At 40.4% G+C, this 20441-nt stretch overlaps 1 protein-coding gene across 1 annotated transcript; it reads left to right on the top strand.

Moving 5' to 3' along the window:
* Window positions 1-386: 386 nt before the first annotated feature.
* LOC138853083 (uncharacterized) lies at window positions 387-20413 on the top strand. The gene is made up of 2 exons (XM_070087683.1): window positions 387-460; window positions 17911-20413. Exons 1-2 carry the CDS (start codon window positions 387-389, stop codon window positions 20411-20413), a joined length of 2577 nt encoding a protein of 858 aa, XP_069943784.1.
* Window positions 20414-20441: the final 28 nt, after the last annotated feature.

The following is a 20441-nucleotide window of genomic DNA, read 5'->3' as shown; positions in this document are numbered from 1 at the left end:
GAGATACAACCATCCTGAAAACTGGAGATGTAATAGTTCTGTTTGAAGAAATTCCTTATGTTTCATGAAAAGGAGGTAACAAGAGTAATTTAAAAGCTTTGCTGAACCTTTGGCGTGTGGCCTTTGCAGTAAATTATATAACACATCACCGGTATTGGAGTCCTAGCCACCATAGGATTTCGGTGGCACGTGCCAGGGATTGCCATCTACTTCACTTAAAGTATCAACGATAATTCCGGTTCACACACCAGTAATCAGAGTGAATCTAGTAACTACTACAATAGTGGTACGGATGTACTTAAACATGGCCACTAAGGATCAAAACAAGAATTGCTATGCTAATCGTTTCCAAGGAAATCCCCTTTATAGTTCATATTATAAGACGAATGGTCGTCGTACAGTCGACTGCAGTATCTATAAGCAGGGAAATGGCTCGTATATTGGCACCTATTGAAGCCCAGTGAGTACCACAGCTAACAGAGATATTCCCTTCACGGGAAATTCCTCTTGATCTAAGAAATTCGAGCTGCCTTGGAGATCTGATCAATACGGGTTATGCGCTTCTCCATAAATTTGACAATAATTGAGAGCCAAGGTAAATATCATTCAGACGAAGTTAATAGAAAAAAGGGATTTAAGAGAGTGTTAGCGGTAGTAACTGGCAATGTAGCAGCTCTCAGTAGAGTATCATGAACCAGACATTGTCATGGAACTTACTACTTCCTTTCAGTAGAGTATCATGAACCAGACATTGTCATGGAACTTACTACTTCCTTTCAGTAGAGTATCATGAACCAGACATTGTCATGGGACTTACTACTTCCTTTCAGTAGAGTATCATGAACCAGACATTGTCATGGGACTTACTACTTCCTTTCAGTAGAGTATCATGAACCAGACATTGTCATGGGACTTACTACTTCCTTTCAGTAGAGTATCATGAACCAGACATTGTCATGGGACTTACTACTTCCTTTCAGTAGAGTATCATGAACCAGACATTGTCATGGGACTTACTACTTCCTTTCAGTAGAGTATCATGAACCAGACATTGTCATGGAACTTACTACTTCCTTTCAGTAGAGTATCATGAACCAGACATTGTCATGGGACTTACTACTTCCTTTCAGTAGAGTATCATGAACCAGACATTGTCATGGGACTTACTACTTCCTTTCAGTAGAGTATCATGAACCAGACATTGTGAACCAGACATGGGACTTACTACTTCCTTTCAGTAGAGTATCATGAACCAGACATTGTCATGGGACTTACTACTTCCTTTCAGTAGAGTATCATGAACCAGACATTGTTATGGGACTTACTACTTCCTTTCAGTAGAGTATCATGAACCAGACATTGTCATGGGACTTACTACTTCCTTTCAGTAGAGTATCATGAACCAGACATTGTCATGGGACTTACTACTTCCTTTCAGTAGAGTATCATGAACATTGTCAGACATTGTCATGGGACTTACTACTTCCTTTCAGTAGAGTATCATGAACCAGACATTGTCATGGGACTTACTACTTCCTTTCAGTAGAGTATCATGAACCAGACATTGTCATGGGACTTACTACTTCCTTTCAGTAGAGTATCATGAACCAGACATTGTTATGGGACTTACTACTTCCTTTCAGTAGAGTATCATGAACCAGACATTGTCATGGGACTTACTACTTCCTTTCAGTAGAGTATCATGAACCAGACATTGTCATGGGACTTACTACTTCCTTTCCCTGTAGATGACTGGCCACTGACGACCACCTCTTTAGTAGAAAAATATATATAATTTCCAGGCGACACGTAGTTTAAAATTAATTGCTGGCCGTCTTCATTATACATTCTGACAGATGACCTAGTATGACTACAGTCATGCTCCTGCGAACCATGGTACCCTGCACTCTACTTTGGATATGTTATTTATCTTCTATATCTGTCAGAGAAATAGTAATCTTACAATATTTGAACAATCGCGCAATAGTGCTGCACAAGTGTTATCACAGACTAGAGACATGGAAATACCGAAGTCAGGGAACACTAAGACACCCACCTGGTCGCCCGTTACAGCATGTTTTTTTTTTTGTTTTTGTTTTTGTTTTATTGAATTGCTCAACATTCATTTGTAAGCACTCGCAGTTTTTCAGAAGTTTTAACACTTAGTTTTCCCGGCCACGGTAGGTTAGGTTTGATTAATCTATATTTACTTATATTTATTACTGTTTCAACCATGATATGCTGATGTATATATTCCTCACAGGAAATAAAAAAAAAGAGAGCTACAATACTTTGGATTTTGTTATTTACGTCACTCATATAGACGGTGAATTAAATCTTAGCAAACCTGATGGTGTGTACAAATTTTCTTAGGGCTACTCAACTGGGCAGGATTGCATGTTGATTGTGGATGTCATTTGGCTTATAAGAATTCATAGGAGCCTAGGAAGCGTTAATCATTTAATTTTTTTTGGCTACGCCCATTTTTGCAATTATTAGGCAGTGAAGGGCTGATGAAAGCATAACTACGGTGAACGTACAGAACACTGACTGGGTATGTGGTGGAGGGTAGTTGATAGTGCATTGTTGTTTTGACTGTCTTTTATTGTCTTTCTTAGTGGTGGGGGTAGTGTCAGTGCTGTTAGAAACGGTTGTGAAGGTGTTGTATAGTGGTAGTTACCGCAAAAATTATATATATTGTATCTATTAAAAATAATAAATGGTTATATATATACACAATTACATAACAGAAGGAAAATATATCTTAATATCACTCACCAATTTGACTGGAAATTAATGTGTATCATACTCAGAAAACCTCACTCTAACTAAATCTATGAAAATAATGCTGGCCAGAATTACACACAAATCTAGAGAGCTTATCTGAGGTTCCTGGAGCTGTCTTGTCCAGTCGTCTGATATCTCAAGTTATGCAGGAATGCACATCCACCAATTTCGCCTCCTATTTGAGTGGTGTCAACACAATTTTAACCTCTAGAGCACGAAAAATTCTTCCCATTACACCATCGTTTGTACAAAATTGAAAACCAAGATGGCGAGTCTCCTGTCTGCGCAGGCGCAGGTCCAGTTTCCCATTTTCCATAATATACTTCTTTTAAGATTACACTTTTATTAAATACTATATAGGGCATCTATTTACCTATAAATTACCGTATTTCCGGAAAATATACAGTATTTTCCACAGTATCACTTCAGGGTTATTGTTAAGTAACTAGTATTGAATGCTAATGAAGACAGCTTTTTATGTTAATGATGGCGTTTGCTGATGAACATTTGACGTAATTTAACTAAATATAACATGACCATCTGGGTCTTTTGGTGGACTCATTTCTAGCTTAATTTGCCATGAATACAAAGCAGAACTACTGATATGTTCGTCGCAGTTCAAGTGAAAATGGAGACCAGATCGGTAGTGTTCACTTGCAGAGATCAAACTAAGTCAGCTTTGACAATTTCGACGAACGCTTCTGGAAAGCTTTGGTGAAGGCCAAGTTACTCTTGAGGCTAAATATCATACTAAGTTCTTAGTCGGAATGTACTACCGTGCACGAACTATTCAGGCTTATTTATACATGCAATGAAACAGACAATTAGCAAGAGATATCAGGAGTAGTCTCGACTGACCTAGTTCTCCACACTGAGGAGACAAGGCAAGATAGAAAACGACACCAGTGCTCAAGAGGGCTGATTTCACCCAGTTCTTCCAGTCCAGAATGGAAACAACTAGACGTCAAGCCTGACTCCAGGGGCCACCCAATAAGACTCAAAGAGAGACTTCCTGCAGTTTCCTGATTTGCTGCACACACAACATGGACAAACTAATGGCATTTGAAAATGACATTGATGTTGCTCTCATGTAGAGCCGTGATCTTGACATACACAGTAGTGCAGGCAATCTTGCAAGGGCCGTACAAATCGCACGTCGTCATAAGTTTGGAGATGCCAAGCCCTTCAATGTATTCCCAGAAGTCTGTTTGCCTTGGAGAGGATGATCACAGAGAGACCCAAGCATTAAATGTCAGATCGGTTGCCGGTGGCTGAATTATACAACGCAGGTTCTAGAAGAGAAATCTAGAACAGAGGACGTATCTTGGTCTGCATTTCATAACGGCCATCAGCCACGAGAAGCACAAGCCTTCTCTCCCTCCTCCCTGCTCCCTCTGTTTCTAAAGAGCGCTCACAGTGGCTGTTGTCCAGCACTCAGTTACTGTCATAAAGCAATAATAATAATAATAATAATAATAATAATAATAATAATAATAATAATAATAATAATAATAATAATAATAATAATATCTTTATTTACTATAAGTGCATGTACAAGGTATACAGGCCTAGCTGACATCAATGACATACTACTATGTAGAAAGCCGCTTGTTATGCAGAGCATTTCAGGCAAATTAAGTCAGCTTTGTCCCAGGATGACACCCACACCAGTCAACTAACACTCAGGCACCCATTTTACTGATAGGTGAACATAGACAACCGATGTAAGGCAATACGTCCAATGTTTCCACCCCTTCGCCGGGAATCGAACCCCGACCCCTCACCGTGTGAAGTGAGAGCTTTTGCCACCAGGATACGGGGCACCGTAGATCATCTAAAACTGTAACAGACACTAGCAATCCCCCTTTAATCAGCCACTGGTTGCCTTCGCCAAGTGGAACTGGCCAGAGAATTATGGTAATGACAATGTGATAGTGATGTTCGTTGGGCTTCACATCGAGATGGCAACACTGAAGACTTTGGGAGGAAGGGCCTGGGTCAAGCACTTGTGCAAACTGAGATTACTGAGGACAATGCTGAGGACAACTGACTCCTTCCAAGCTAATTTTCATTGGTTATTCTTTATTCTTTAATAATTCTAGTAACTTAACTTCTAAAAATACTTTGAGGACACATCGAATACGTAACATAAATCCCATTACCAGTATGATAGTAGACACTTAACCACCCAACAATTTCGAGCCATAGATGCTGAGTTGGCTTGATTGAATAGATTACTGTTAAGGAAAATTATGTTTAGTAGATGATGTCTGATTTGTTCTTGATTATAAAAGATCTAATATAGTGTAAACTGTTTGATATGTGAAAACGTTAAAAGATAATTACTAAAAGTTATTTTTTCTACATATATTACCATGCAAATCCCTTTACACAAAGATTTTAATATCAAGTCTCTCAAGCTGATGTCAGTCACCTTGGTCCTCTGCAGGTAACAGTTCTGAAAAGTAATTGAATTTCATGGGCGCCATTTTTTTGGAAAATGACCACCACAACCGTACTGGACAATATTTGTAGTATCTTACTATCTGAACTTGGTCGTTATATATTGATCTAAAAGGGTGCCAAATTTGGTGCGTTTATCCCTTACTCCACAAAAGTTTAGTAATGTCACCACACTGTAGAGATAAATGACTTGCCATAGAATGCCAAACTTGACTCCGAAGAAAGTTGGTACTTTAGCATCTTGTTATATACTTTAGAAGAGTGAATCAAATGATAATATAAGCCCTATTTTTCCTTAACTGAGCTAAATTAATTATTACAAAATAATGGTTAACAGATTTTTTCACTACTTTAGATATTCCTCAGAACTTTTGGCGCATACCTATGGTAGAAGAAAAAGAAATGTGTAACAAATGGCTATCTGTACTGCCTAAACTTCTGGCTTAAAACAGGCTTCTTCCGTCCAATACTGGTTAATATAACACTGGAAGCAGTTGAAGTAGTTTTGAGGTGATTACTTCGTCACGCTTGGTACGAGATAGTCAGAGCTTATATACCAGGGCAGAAGTGAAGTGAAGCAGCTGGGGTTGACGTCATAAGTGAGCGGGGCCCACTAGTGGAAGTAGGTCACGCTTAATAAACAATTGTTTTAAAAAAAAATGCAGATTTACTCTGTACCAAGATACCATGGACCTGCTCAGACATACAAGTAACGTACTTCATTAGAAATTTGATTATTTTGAAAAAAAAAAATAGTGAAATGATGGAAGTTCTCATTGCCAAATAAACATTATCGCACTGGTTAATTGGTATATAAGGCTAAAAGCTTATCGTCTACTCAAAGGTCTTCACGGCTGGTTGTCACCAGTACACCACCAGAAAGTTTTCAACTCAAGATTAACCAGGGAAACCAGTCAGTATCGATTATTTCCGATGCGGTCCTGTGGTCCTCTTAGGAAGCGACCTCTAACAGTCAGCTAACTACTAGGTATCTATCCACTGCCAAGTGAACAAGTATAACAAGTGTGACAACTTATCATACACCTGCCTTGCCTAGAATTTGAACTATGGCCGGTTCTTCTGTGAGCAGAACACATTACCATTGACCAATGAGTACTGGGGCTGGAAGGTGAGGTAGAGCTTGCTGATGTGGAGAGGAAGCTGAAGGAAGTAAACAGTGAAAGAGGTTTTGGGCGACGTGGAAGATTAAGCGTAGCTATGCAGGGAGTAATTTGAGAATTTATGATGGGAAAAGGGAAAGGTTAGTGAAAGATGGCTGTAGTTGATAAAGACAGTAGTAGATGAAACAGTTCTTTCCTAATCAACGTCAGTATTTCACTATGGCTTAGACTGTAAGATGTGTGACTTTGACATGATACTTTAAATGTGATCATTTGACTGTGTACTGTCAACTTCGCATGGCGAGATCCTGATTTATGTTAGAGTTTAGAAATTTTTGTCGCCACTGTACATGATTGCATTTATTGGTATTGTGGTATGTCATAAATAGTTATTTTAATAATGTTTATAGAATTGCTGACAATATTTTAGGTAAAAGCACACAAGTGCAATTAATATAACATTTTATTGAGGTAACGTTTCGCTCTCCAGGAGCGAAACGTCACATTAGTTGCACTTGTGTCCTTTTACCTAACATAATTAGTTATTGCTTATTAATAGACGAGACTAATCTAACCTAACTTAGGAAAATGAAGAACTATACATAAAAAGATGTAAAAAATGACCTAGTTTCACAAGGATGTGTTTGAGTGTAAAGTGTGCGGGAGGGTGGAGGGGGCGGAGAGGCTTTGTGCTGTGTAAATTCTTTTTTTCAGAATCTGTGAGGCTGTAGACTGTTTTATTTTTCTTTTGTTGGTGGAAGAGCTACCAGGTAGAGAGCCTTCCCTCCTTTAAACCTTGAACAACAACTGTACCATCTATTACACTTGCATCTATCTGTCCAGAAATGTTGTAAATAATCAGGTGACATTAGCATAGACTCTACATACAGCAGCCTTTTAACTTCTCACGACATCCCACAAACAAAATATCCTACCCAAGAATTAAGATTTATTATATATATATATATATATATATATATATATATATATATATATATATATATATATATATATATATATATATATATATATATATATATATATGACCCAAAAAAATATAACTAGTCTTTTGTCTTATTTTTCGTCTTGTTTTGCATGTTCTCTTAAAAAAATCTGCTAAGATTTTCAAAAAAATCTCATTTTTGATCATTACATTTCTAATCTTCAAGATGGCAAAATTTAAATGGAAAATACCTACAGGTGGGACTAACGACCCTGGCAGCAGAGAATACTTCTAATACAACGTTTCACCCAAGGCTAACTTCATCACATACTTGATAAAGCTCAGTGTTGGGCATTACATTGCTTCTTATGGTTTCTCATTCTCTTTATCTTCAACTTTGGCCCATCTTGAATCTCCAACTTCGATACTGCCTGCCTAACTTTACGATATTTATATGCATTCCTTCCCTTCTTATCTGTTATACATTTTGGTTCCTCTATCCTCCTTATGAGAATAGACTCCTCAAGAATCTATAAACGAACTGCCGCTGTCTTTGTTATGCGGCGGGTACTGCCCACATCGTGGTTTCCACACATATTCACCCTCGTTCCTTGAAGCAATCTGACCCCGCCCAGCTACACACAAGCCCCTCCAGGCACTAACTGCTGATCAAGGCTTATTGGTATTTATTGCCAGTGCTTGCAACAGAGTTCAACACATGAGGGCTGTTTCTCGTTGTTCTAGCTGTGGGCTGGGAGTCATGATACCCCTATCTTGTTTATCAGGTAAGAGTTTTTTCTTTGTGATTTTTCCTGCAACCTATCCTTTCCCACCTTGCATTTTGTTGTCACATAGTCCATCATTTCATTTACTTATTTTCCCACCAATTCTCTTTCTCACTGAACCTCTTGCAGGAAATTATTTATACCTATGCAGTCTCTCCTTTCGTAATTTAGCTTCTCCTATCCTACACCTGCTTCCCTCTATACTTGTAACTCTACTATGTATTTGAAGTTCCGAGGGGCCTTTCGTATGTCATGTCCTTGATGTCTGAACTACTCAAGGTGAATACGAGGTCCAGTCTTGCTGATTCATCGTCTCTCTCTCTCTGTTAGTGTCTCTAACATGTTGATGCATGAGGTTTTCCTGTACTGCCTTCAACATCTTGGCTCTCCGTGTTTCAAGTTTCCCGTGTGGCTACAGAATTTCTCAATCAATCTCCTTTTGATTCAAATCGTCCACAATTAGTAACTTTCCCCTACCCATGTGAGCCCTTTTGGCCACCTTAGCTAGCCTACCCACCACTGCTCTGTTGCTCTCTTCATATTCTTCTTTTGGCCGTCTGCTGTTCTGTGGCAGGTCGTATATTGCTGCATTGCTGAATTGCTCCTACTAAGTGGTCCCTTTTGTTCATATTAGCCCCTTCTTAGTAGGAAGGGACTACTATGTAGTCCCTTCCTACTATGTAGTCCCTTCCTACTATGTAGTCCCTTCCTACTATGTAGTCCCTTCCTACTATGTAGTTCCTTCCTACTATGTAGTCCCTTTTGTCTATTTCTTCCATTTTCTCAAATCCCCCCTTCTCCCTCTCTGCTCCTATCTTCCCTCAGGATCTGATTCCTCTCCGTGAGTTTTGTTTCCGTGAGTTCTATGATGTCTGGGGATATCTCCTTGATTCTTTCATGCTACTGTCTGCATTTATATACCAGACCTTCAACTTCCTTTCTGATACTGTGGTCTGGGGGATAGGTTGGGATTAGGGAATTGGGAGACCTGTCACGGTACTATGCATGGTTGCTGTGAGGGTGGAGTTTGTGCTGTAGGGTTGGGTGGTTGTTGGTATAGTATGTGGGTTTAGGGTTAGCATGCTTGGTTGCAGTGGGGTTGTTGGGGGTTGTGGGCCTTCTGTAGGTAGTTCTGACAGAGATTGTATTTGCTCTTCCTCCTGAGTCTGGGTTCTCCTGTTCAACCCACCTCTCTTTCCTCCTTGTTTCTCTGTACCCTCACAGTTTCTGTCTTTCTTCTCGTGCTCTGTTTTGGTCGAGGTACACCTGCTGGTACGTTGATGTGTCTCATAGTCATGCTTTCTCCTGTGGGATCCTGTTTCGAGTCGTTTCTGACTTGAAAATCACTTTGGCCCATTTTTTTCCCTTGTGAAGCTCCCTATTCTCAGAAAAATTGTCAAATGGGTCATATCACCCACTCCTATTGCTTTCATGATACGTTCAATCACCTTTTTCTCCTGTCATCTTGCTATGTAAGTTTCCCCTTCAACTTCTTGGAGCACATGAACGAAGGCTGACCTCTCCCTTTCATCCTCCCACTGTATTTCTTTTTGTATCACATGATCTGATTTAATTGTTTCCATTGCAGCTTTCCTTTCTTTAATCCCCTCTCTATCTGTTATCCCTTTGCCTAATGGCCTGTCATTTTTCCTCCTCGGCTTTTCCTGCGCACCACTGTGGTCTGTTAGGGCCATTGTGTATTGTTTAGCTCTTTCGTTTCTTTCAGTTCCCTCGTTTGTTACTGGTGTGCACCTCATCTTTTCCAGGGCTCCACGGAGATTTAATAGGGCTTCCATGTATGGCTGAACTCTAACGTTTCCTTCAGCCCCCTCAGTTGTTGCTGGTGTATACCTTACCCTTTCCTGGGCTCTATGGTGGCCTCTGCATACAGTTTAAGTATTTGGTCCCTTCAGTCCCCTCGTTTGTAACTGATGTAGCAGTTTCTGATGTCATGCCCATACTCCTCTTCGGTTCTTTAGACTGTTTCAGCTTTTTTTAGTTCCTCTACTAAGCTCTGTATCCTTAGCCTCTGCTGCTGTGGCTTGTACCTCCCATTTCCTGTTGTCTACAGCCATCCTTTCCTCAATTTTGTTGCTATGCTCTTCTAGCTTCCTTCCTCATTCCAGTTCTTTTTGCATGAGCTCTGCTACCCAGTCTTCCTTCCCAGACTCATCCTCCAATCCTCTGGTTTTCTGTTCTGCTCTCTGGCAACCCATTAATTTTTTTAGTTACCACAGAATGTAAAACTTACGGCAATTCGGGTGTCATCCACAAAGGAAGACACGGAGCTATGGCTTACATCTCTGTCTGTGTCAAATATGAGGATGAAGAATAAGATGTTAGCGAGTACTCTGCTTTGTGGAACAGAGCTTTCACTGTAGCCGCCTCAGACTTTACTGTTTATTATTACATTTTGTGTTCTATTTGTCAGGAAGTTACAAATCCATCTACCAACTTTTTCTGTTATTCCTTTGTCACCTATTTTGTGCGCTATTACACCATGGTCACACTTGTCGAAGGCTTTCGCAAAATCTGTGTATACTACATCTGCATTTTGTTTATCCTCTAAAGCATCTAGAACCTTGTCATAGTGGTCCAGTAGTTGGGACAGGCAGGAGCGACCTGCTCTAAACCCGTGTTGCCCTGGTTTGTGTAACTGATGGGTACCTAGGTGGTTGGCGATCTTGTGTGCTTAGAACCCTTTCAAAGATTTGGATGACATGGGATGTTAGTGCTTTGTGGAGTGGGGCTATATCTGTTGTTCTTAGTGATTGTGGGATGGCCCCTGTATCTATACTCCCTCTCCATAGAATGCTGATGGCACGTGATAGGGGCTTCTCGCAGTTCTTGATGAACACGGAGTTCCACGAGTCCGGGCCGGGGGCAGAGCGCATGGGCATGTGTTTAATTGCCTTTCCGAAGACTTGTGATGTTAGGATAATATCATAGATTTTTGAAGTAACCAAATTTTGTGTCTCTGTCATAAAAAAAAATTCATCTAGATTGTCGACCCTGAGTCTTGTAAACGGCTCACTGAACACTGAGTCATATTGGGACTTTAGAATCTCACTCATTTCTTTGTCTCGTGTGTGTGCGTGTGTGTGTGTGTGTGTGTGTGTGTGTGTGTGTGTGTGTGTGTGTGTGTGTGTGTGTGTGTGTGTGTGTGTGTGTGTGTGTGTGTGTGTGTGTGTGTGTGTGTGTTTGTGTGTGTGTGTGTGTGTGTGTGAGTGTGTCGTCACAATTTCGTTATAATTACATCATAAAGTTTTCAGTGGTTATAAAATTTGCTATCTCGTCGTGTACAATATCTTCGCTCTTTCTTACCACTACTTGAACCACTGAACCACTGAACCACTCTTTCCAGTTCGTACATTCACACCTCTCTAGATGACAGAGTTACTGTCCTAGGAATTAGCTTGTTAATTGCTTATTGCTTACTTTCTGGGCTCTGAGAAATATACATTACTATTTTTTTAATATCAAATGCATTTGAGTGTTTCTGGAAAATCATCAAACTATTTGTCTTCAACTTAATTACCACCACATCCACAAGAATGTAAAAAAAAACGATGTGGAAAGAGAGAGAGAGAGAGAGAGAGAGAGAGAGAGAGAGAGAGAGAGAGAGAGAGAGAGAGAGAGAGAGAGAGAGAGAGAGAGAGAGAGAGAGAGAGAGAGAGAGAGAGAGAGAGAGAGAGAGAGAGATGGCTCCAACTTCATCCTGTCCCGTACTTGTATGTCTCATAACAATAAAAATGCTTTCAAATGAGCTGATGTAGGTAACAGCTCTTAGCTTGCCAATAAAGTTAGGAATCCTTAACCTGTAAATAGCTTGTCAATAAAGCTAGGGATCCTTAACCTTGTCAAACCCTGTGTAAAAAAAAAAAAAAAAAAAATGAGAGAGAGAGAGAGAGAGAGAGAGAGAGAGAGAGAGAGAGAGAGAGAGAGAGAGAGAATATCTGCTTGTGAATTAATTCTAATGTGTATTGCCTATGTGTTTGAGACAAGAAAAGTAAAGAGAAATGCTCTCTCCCCACTCTCCGATGTGGAAAGAGAGAGAGAGAGAGAGAGAGAGAGAGAGAGAGAGAGAGAGAGAGAGAGAGAGAGACAGAGAATATCTGCTGGTGAATTAATTCTAATGTGTATTACCTATGTGTTTGAGACAAGAAAAGTAAAGAGAAATGCTCTCTCCCCACTCTTCGGCCAATGTGAAAAATAGGGATAAGGAAAGTGGAGGGGATGAAGAATATACCATATCATGTTGAAAAAAGCTTGGAATTTACAGGAAAGATGGAACCGGAGGAAGACTTGGGCTACACCTATCTCTACTATATTAATACTGTTTCTATTTTTACTACCCATGTAACTCCAGTGCCATTCTCAGAACAATGTGTGCCACTAGTCCTGCTTCTGGTTACCACTAGTTCTGCTAAGACTGTGTCATCCCTCTACCTCACCCACTACTACTGTTGTTGATGCAGTTAATTCACTGTCAACTGACCGGCCTGATGTATTCTATAAGTAAACATCAAGCATACGTTGATGTAGCGAGGGACCAAGGTAACGTCTCGCTACTATCCTATCTCACCATACCCTAGCCTTTATATACCTGGTTAGTCTTTGTAAATTATGTCGTGAAGACTCTGGCAACTCCTCCCATTAGAACACGATGTACTCGTATCCAGGTGAATCCTGTATTTGTGAAGTGTCGCATTATCTTCTTGCATATAACATTAGCGGGTAGATAATTCCACTCTGCTAGAGAGAGAGAGAGAGTGTGTGAAACGCCCCTCTCCCCTCCACACACACATATACATGGATAGGGACAGGATGTTTCAGAAATGGGACACATTAACAAGGGGTCACAACTGGAAATTGAAGACTCAGTTGAGTCACATGGATATTAGGAAGTATTTCTACAGTCATAGAGTTGTCAGGAATAAGAACAATCTGGAGAGTGAAGTAGTTAAACTAGCGAAGAAGTGGAACCAGGAGCTGTGATTCGACCCCTGCAACCACATATAGGTGAGCATTCACACAGACGAAAAAACAGACGAGTTCTACGATATTTTTGACATAACAGAACAGAGCAAGACTACTCACCTCTCGCCTGGACCCGCGTGTCTCTGTCATTTCAGAAGAGCTTTCAACATCGGAGGGATGTTGGTGGCATTACTGTTATGTACTAGGCAAATGTTGTCAAGGTACCACACTTGGCTCCACTTCACAGACAGCGAGAATACAGCTTCTAAACACCAAAACAGGCAGCAAACAACAACTAGATTCTGTCTGTATCCGTATCAAGAACATAATTTCATCTGCTACCATTCCTTCCCAGAATGACTCGAGTCTGGAACTAACGCTACCGCCCTTTCCCCAGAGAAACGTAGCCCATCTCATTCATACGTTTCATGTTTGCCATAGAAATTATTCTATTCAGTGGCAACTGCAATCATTTCTACCTTAAACATGATATGTATGCAAGGAATGGTGTACATTTCTTTAGGGCAGGGGTGGTATCGTTAGCCATCTCTGTTGATGATAACATTACTAAGTTACATAGGATTTTAAACTAATAGAAGATAGAGGTATGGGTGTGTGTGGGAAACAAATAGTTTTCAGTACGAGGGATGGAAGTGGCAAACAATGCCCAAATATCTCAGGGATATGATTAAAAGAGATACGGTCAAAAGAGTGACTAACTCTCTTAAGGTCTACTATGTTAATAATACGAGCTCCAGAAATAAGATGGATCAGCTAAGATTATTGCATGTACAGAAAATTTAGATATTATTGCTATAACGGAGACCTGGTTCAACCTGAATGATATAGAAATGCCTTTTAAGTGCCACATAAATATAATGTATTCCACACCGATAGGTTTAACAGAGATCATTCCAATTGTTGCATTGAACAAGATGTAAAGGAGGAATCGACGAACGAAATTACCAAGGCATCTTGATACAAAAAAGGTATAATGAGAGATGTTTATCTATAGACAAATTTACTGGAGTAATTTGACAGGAAATCTTATGTCTAGCAACTTAATTGATACGACCCAGAATTGTTTCATAAAACAGTATGTCACAGAACCAAGTAGAGGAAACATTCTACTTGTTAACAAGAAATCACTAATTAATAATCATGAGGTTACTGAACTTGGAAAAAGCTATCACAACTCAACCAATTTCAAATTATTATGGAATTTCCTTAATAACTACAACCAAGTCAGCGTCCCTTACTTTCTCTTGGCCGATCTCGTAAAACTGAGAAATTACCTGGATGGGTTGAACTGGTGTGATCTGAATGGGTCAGGGAGGTGATACCTGTTGCCAATATGACATTTTTCAACAGTACCATTTTTCAAGCTTCGAAGATTACTTATGTTCCATATAGGGAAATCAGATAAAAAAAAATAACCCTAAATGGATAAACAATTGATTGAAACGTCTTAAAGGTCAAGAGAGAGGCATTTACAAGCGAGTCAAATGAAGAGAGGCATTTACAAACGAATCAAATTTAAAGATAGAAATCAAGACAGGAATAAGAAAAACTTAAAGAAATTCTGAAATTAAAGTCGCAAGGGAATCAAAGAGTAACCCAGAAATGTTTCTTTCACGTATATAAGAGTAAGTTTAGGGAGAAAATAGGCTCATATAAAAGTTGCTCAGGTGGGCTCACTGACAGTTACAAAAAATGTATATAATCTTCAACACTTATTTCCTCTCAGTTTTAATGCAGAAAGATGCCAGTGAAATTCCAGAAATAAAAAATATATATAGATCAGAACGAAAATAAGTTATGCACGATGAAAGTCACTAGAAAAAAATTAAATAAATAGAGGGGATATAAATAAAGGGGATATAAATAACATGTTAAAAATATCTAACCAAGACAGGACGCAGCAGTGAGTTCAAATTGGAAAAAAAATAGTTTTGGAAAAGATATATTAAATGCATTAATTTGACTCCCGAGTGTGTATAAATAGTTTTGAAATCCGTCAAGTTGATAAATGAGACACTTGTGCCATATTTTGATATCTATATTATGGAAACGTTTCGGCAGCTAGTGGTTTCTTCAGTTCAATACAGAGAACTGGGGAAGATAAGGAGGAGTTTGAGGTAATCAGTCCCTCGACCAAGACATCGAGTCCAGGTTGAGGGACTGATTACCTCACAACTCCTCTTCATCTTCCACTGTTCTCTGTATTAGAGTGAAGAAGTCACTGGCTAGTAAAACGTCTCTTTTATCAAATTCCCGAGTAGCTTCATTAAAGAAAAAATCATCGTTAGCTTGAACAACAGGTTAGACAAGTACGTGAGTGGACGTACGTGGGTGTGAATTTGACCTGCCTAGTTTGGGCTACTAGGCCTGCTGCAGTGCTCCTTCTTCCTATATTATTATGTTGTACATGTTTGTTATACAATACCGACAAGAAGAAAATTAGACACATGTGTAACATCTGGGTATCTTTACTGTAGTATCTTTACTGATTACCTCATCTTTCGTATATAGTTCTATTGTCTTCTAATTATGTCCTTGAATTTGTATTGACAAAGCCACTGGATGGCGAAACGTCTACATTAAAGATACCCAGCTGTTGCACATGTGTCTAATTTTCATTATTATGTTAACAAAGATATCATTCTATTCCTCAATTGTATATTTCATAGCAATAAAAAAAATGAGCTTTGGTCAGGAACATCTTAGTTCGTAAATATTGGTAGGAGCCCTATTCTAATCATGTAAATACTTTTGTGTAAATAAAAAAGAGAGATAAAAGGGAGGTAAGAAGGAAAGCAGGAGGGAGAGAAGGAGGATTGGAGGGAATAAGGACAGAGGGAAGGAACAAGAGAAGGGAGGTACCAGAGGACTCTGGAATCCTTCGTTTACAATCTGGTTCATTTTTTCTTTAATGCTGACAAAGAGAAAAAACAATATTGAGACAGAAAGAGAGACAGTCAAAGAGAGAGAGAGAGAGAGAGAGAGAGAGAGAGAGAGAGAGAGAGAGAGAGAGAGAGAGAGAGAGAGAGAGAGAGAGAGAGAAATAGACAGACAGACAGATATCAAAATAAGCAGATAACCTTGGATCACTGTGAGCCTTAAAGCTTGACATTTTATCAATAAGGTTGCAATAAATTCCAGGCTATAATTACCGGTTCTATAATTAACACTGTGTTTTGAATATTAGTGGTCGTGCTGGGATTATAAAAGCAATTCAGTTAAACACAAGCTTGTAAATACAGAGTCAATAGTGAAGCATGTTGCTCAGGTTGCAAATTCCTTAACTATGCTGTCATCTCATCAGGACAGTACCTGTTTACAACAACAGCACGACAGTACCTGTTTACAACAACAGCACGACAGTACCTGTTTACAACAACAGCACGACAGTACCTGTTTACAACAACAGCACGACAGTACCTGTTTACAACAACAGCACGACAGTACCTGTTTACAACAACAGCAGGACAGTACCTGTTTACAACAACAGCACGACAGTACCTGTTTACAACAACAGCACGACAGTACCTGTTTACAACAACAGCACGACAGTACCTGTTTACAACAACAGCACGACAGTACCTGTTTACAACAACAGCACGACAGTACCTGTTTACAACAACAGCAGGACAGTACCTGTTTACAACAACATCAGGACAGTACCTGTTTACAACAACAGCACGACAGTACCTGTTTACAACAACAGCACGACAGTACCTGTTTACAACAACAGCACGACAGTACCTGTTTACAACAACAGCAGGACAGTACCTGTTTACAACAACAGCACGACAGTACCTGTTTACAACAACAGCACGACAGTACCTGTTTACAACAACAGCACGACAGTACCTGTTTACAACAACAGCACGACAGTACCTGTTTACAACAACATCAGGACAGTACCTGTTTACAACAACATCAGGACAGTACCTGTTTACAACAACATCAGGACAGTACCTGTTTACAACAACATCAGGACAGTACCTGTTTACAACAACAGCACGACAGTACCTGTTTACAACAACATCAGGACAGTACCTGTTTACAACAACATCAGAACAGTACCTGTTTACAACAACATCAACAGTACCTGTTTACAACAACATCAGGACCTGTTTACAACAACAGCACGACAGTTTACAACAACATCAGACAGTACCTGTTTACAACAACATCAGGACAGTACCTGTTTACAACAACACAGGACAGCATCGACAGTACCTGTTTACAACAACAACATCAGGACAGTACCTGTTTACAACAACATCAGGACAGTACCTGTTTACAACAACATCAGAACAGTACCTGTTTACAACAACAGCACGACAGTACCTGTTTACAACAATATCAGGACAGTACCTGTTTACAACAACAGCACGACAGTACCTGTTTACAACAACATCAGGACAGTACCTGTTTACAACAACATCAGGACAGTACCTGTTTACAACAACAGCACGACAGTACCTGTTTACAACAACATCAGAACAGTACCTGTTTACAACAACATCAGGACAGTACCTGTTTACAACAACATCAGGACAGTACCTGTTTACAACAACATCAGGACAGTACCTGTTTACAACAACATCAGGACAGTACCTGTTTACAACAACAGCACGACAGTACCTGTTTACAACAACATCAGGACAGTACCTGTTTACAACAACATCAGGACAGTACCTGTTTACAACAACAGCACGACAGTACCTGTTTACAACAACATCAGGACAGTACCTGTTTACAACAACAGCACGACAGTACCTGTTTACAACAACATCAGGACAGTATCTGTTTACAACAACAGCAAGACAGTACCTGTTTACAACAACAGCAAGACAGTACCTGTTTACAACAACAGCAAGACAGTACCTGGCTACAACAACAGCAAGACAGTACCTGGCTACAACAACAGCAAGACAGTACCTGTTTACAACAACAGCAGAACAGTACCTGGCTACAACAACAGCAAGACAGTACCTGGCTACAACAACAGCAAGACAGTACCTGGCTACAACAACAGCAAGACAGTACCTGTTTACAACAACAGCAAGACAGTACCTGGCTACAACAACAGCAGAACAGTACCTGGCTACAACAACAGCAAGACAGTACCTGGCTACAACAACAGCAGAACAGTACCTGGCTACAACAACAGCAAGACAGTACCTGGCTACAACAACAGCAAGACAGTACCTGTTTACAACAACAGCAAGACAGTACCTGGCTACAACAACAGCAAGACAGTACCTGTTTACAACAACAGCACGACAGTACCTGTTTACAACAACATCAGGACAGTACCTGTTTACAACAACATCAGGACAGTACCTGTTTACAACAACATCAGGACAGTACCTGTTTACAACAACATCAGGACAGTACCTGTTTACAACAACATCAGGACAGTACCTGTTTACAACAACATCAGGACAGTACCTGTTTACAACAACATCAGGACAGTACCTGTTTACAACAACATCAGGACAGAACCTGTTTACAACAACAGCAAGACAGTACCTGGCTACAACAACAGCAGAACAGTACCTGTTTACAACAACAACAAGACAGTACCTGGCTACAACAACAGCAAGACAGTACCTGGCTACAACAACAGCAAGACAGCACCTGTTTACAACATCATCAGGACAGTACCTATTTACAACAACAGCAAGACAGTACCTGGCTACAACAACATCAGGACAGTACCTGTTTACAACAACATCAGGACAGTATCTGTTTACAACAACAGCAAGACAGTACCTATTTACAACAACAGCAAGACAGTACCTGTTTACAACAACAGCAAGACAGTACCTGGCTACAACAACAGCAAGACAGTACCTGGCTACAACAACAGCAAGACAGTACCTGTTTACAACAACAGCAAGACAGTACCTGTTTACAACAACAGCAGAACAGTACCTGGCTACAACAACAGCAAGACAGTACCTGGCTACAACAATAGCAGAACAGTACCTGGCTACAACAACAGCAAGACAGTACCTGTTTACAACAACAGCAAGACAGTACCTGGCTACAACAACAGCAGAACAGTACCTGGCTACAACAACAGCAAGACAGTACCTGGCTACAACAATAGCAGAACAGTACCTGGCTACAACAACAGCAAGACAGTACCTGGCTACAACAACAGCAAGACAGTACCTGTTTACAACAACAGCAAGACCGTACCTGGCTACAACAACAGCAAGACAGTACCTGTTTACAACAACAGCAAGACAGTACCTGTTTACAACAACAGCAAGACAGTACCTGTTTACAACAACAGCAAGACAGTACCTGGCTACAACAACATCAGGACAGTACCTGTTTACAACAACAGCAAGACAATACCTGTTTACAACAACAGCAAGACAGTACCTGTTTACAACAACAGCAAGACAGTACCTGGCTACAACAACAGCAAGACAGTACCTGGCTACAACAACAGCAAGGCAGTACCTGGCTACAACAACAGCAAGACAGTACCTGGCTACAACAACAGCAAGACGGTACCTGGCTACAACAACAGCAAGACAGTACCTGGCTACAACAACAGCAAGACAGTACCTGGCTACAACAACAGCAAGACAGTACCTGGCTACAACAACAGCAAAACAGTACCTGGCTACAACAACAGCAGGACAGTACCTGTCTACAACAACAGCATGACAGTACCTGGCTACAACAACAGCAGGACAGTACCTGTTTACAACAACAGCAAGACAGTACCTGGCTACAACAACATCAGGACAGTACCTGTTTACAACAACAGCAAGACAGTGCCTGGCTACAACAGCAGCAAGACAGTACCTGGCTACAACAACATCAGGACAGTACCTGTTTACAACAACAGCAAGACAGTACCTGGCTACAACAACAGCAGAACAGTGCCTGGCTACAACAACATCAGGACAGTACCTCGCTACAACAACAGCAAGACAGTACCTGGCTACAACAACAGCAGAACAGTACCTGGCTACAACAACATCAGGACAGTACCTCGCTACAACAAAAACAGGACAGTACCTGTTTACAACAACAGCCGGACAGTACCTGACTATATTAAAACCAGGACAGTACCTGGTTACAACAACAGCAGGACAGTACTTGGCTACAACAGCAGGAGAGTACCTGGCTACAACAGCAGGAGAGTACCTGGCTACAGCAGGGCAGTACCTGTCTACAGCGGGACAGTCACTGGCTACAATAACATAAGGACAGTACCTGGCCAACAACAACAGGACACACCAAGTTACAGCAACAGCATGACAGTACCTGGCTACAACAGGACAGTACCTAACTAAAACAACAAGATGACAGTAGCTGGCTACA

Source organism: Cherax quadricarinatus, chromosome 22 (genome assembly GCF_038502225.1).
Source record: "Cherax quadricarinatus isolate ZL_2023a chromosome 22, ASM3850222v1, whole genome shotgun sequence".
In the NCBI taxonomy this organism is placed as follows: Eukaryota; Metazoa; Arthropoda; class Malacostraca; order Decapoda; family Parastacidae; genus Cherax; species Cherax quadricarinatus.
The sequence above is the reverse complement of the archived record's forward strand: the minus strand, read 5'-3'. Positions and strand labels throughout refer to the sequence as shown.

What these genes read in the sequence shown, in the direction of transcription:
- LOC138853083 (XM_070087683.1), top strand. Translation starts at nt 387, where the DNA reads ATGGTCGTCGTACAGTCGACTGCAGTATCTATAAGCAGGGAAATGGCT. An exon ending in TTGGCACCTATTGAAGCCCA is followed by an intron (nt 461 to 17,910) that starts GTGAGTACCACA and finishes TTACAACAACAG; the next exon opens with CAAGACAGTACCTGTTTACA.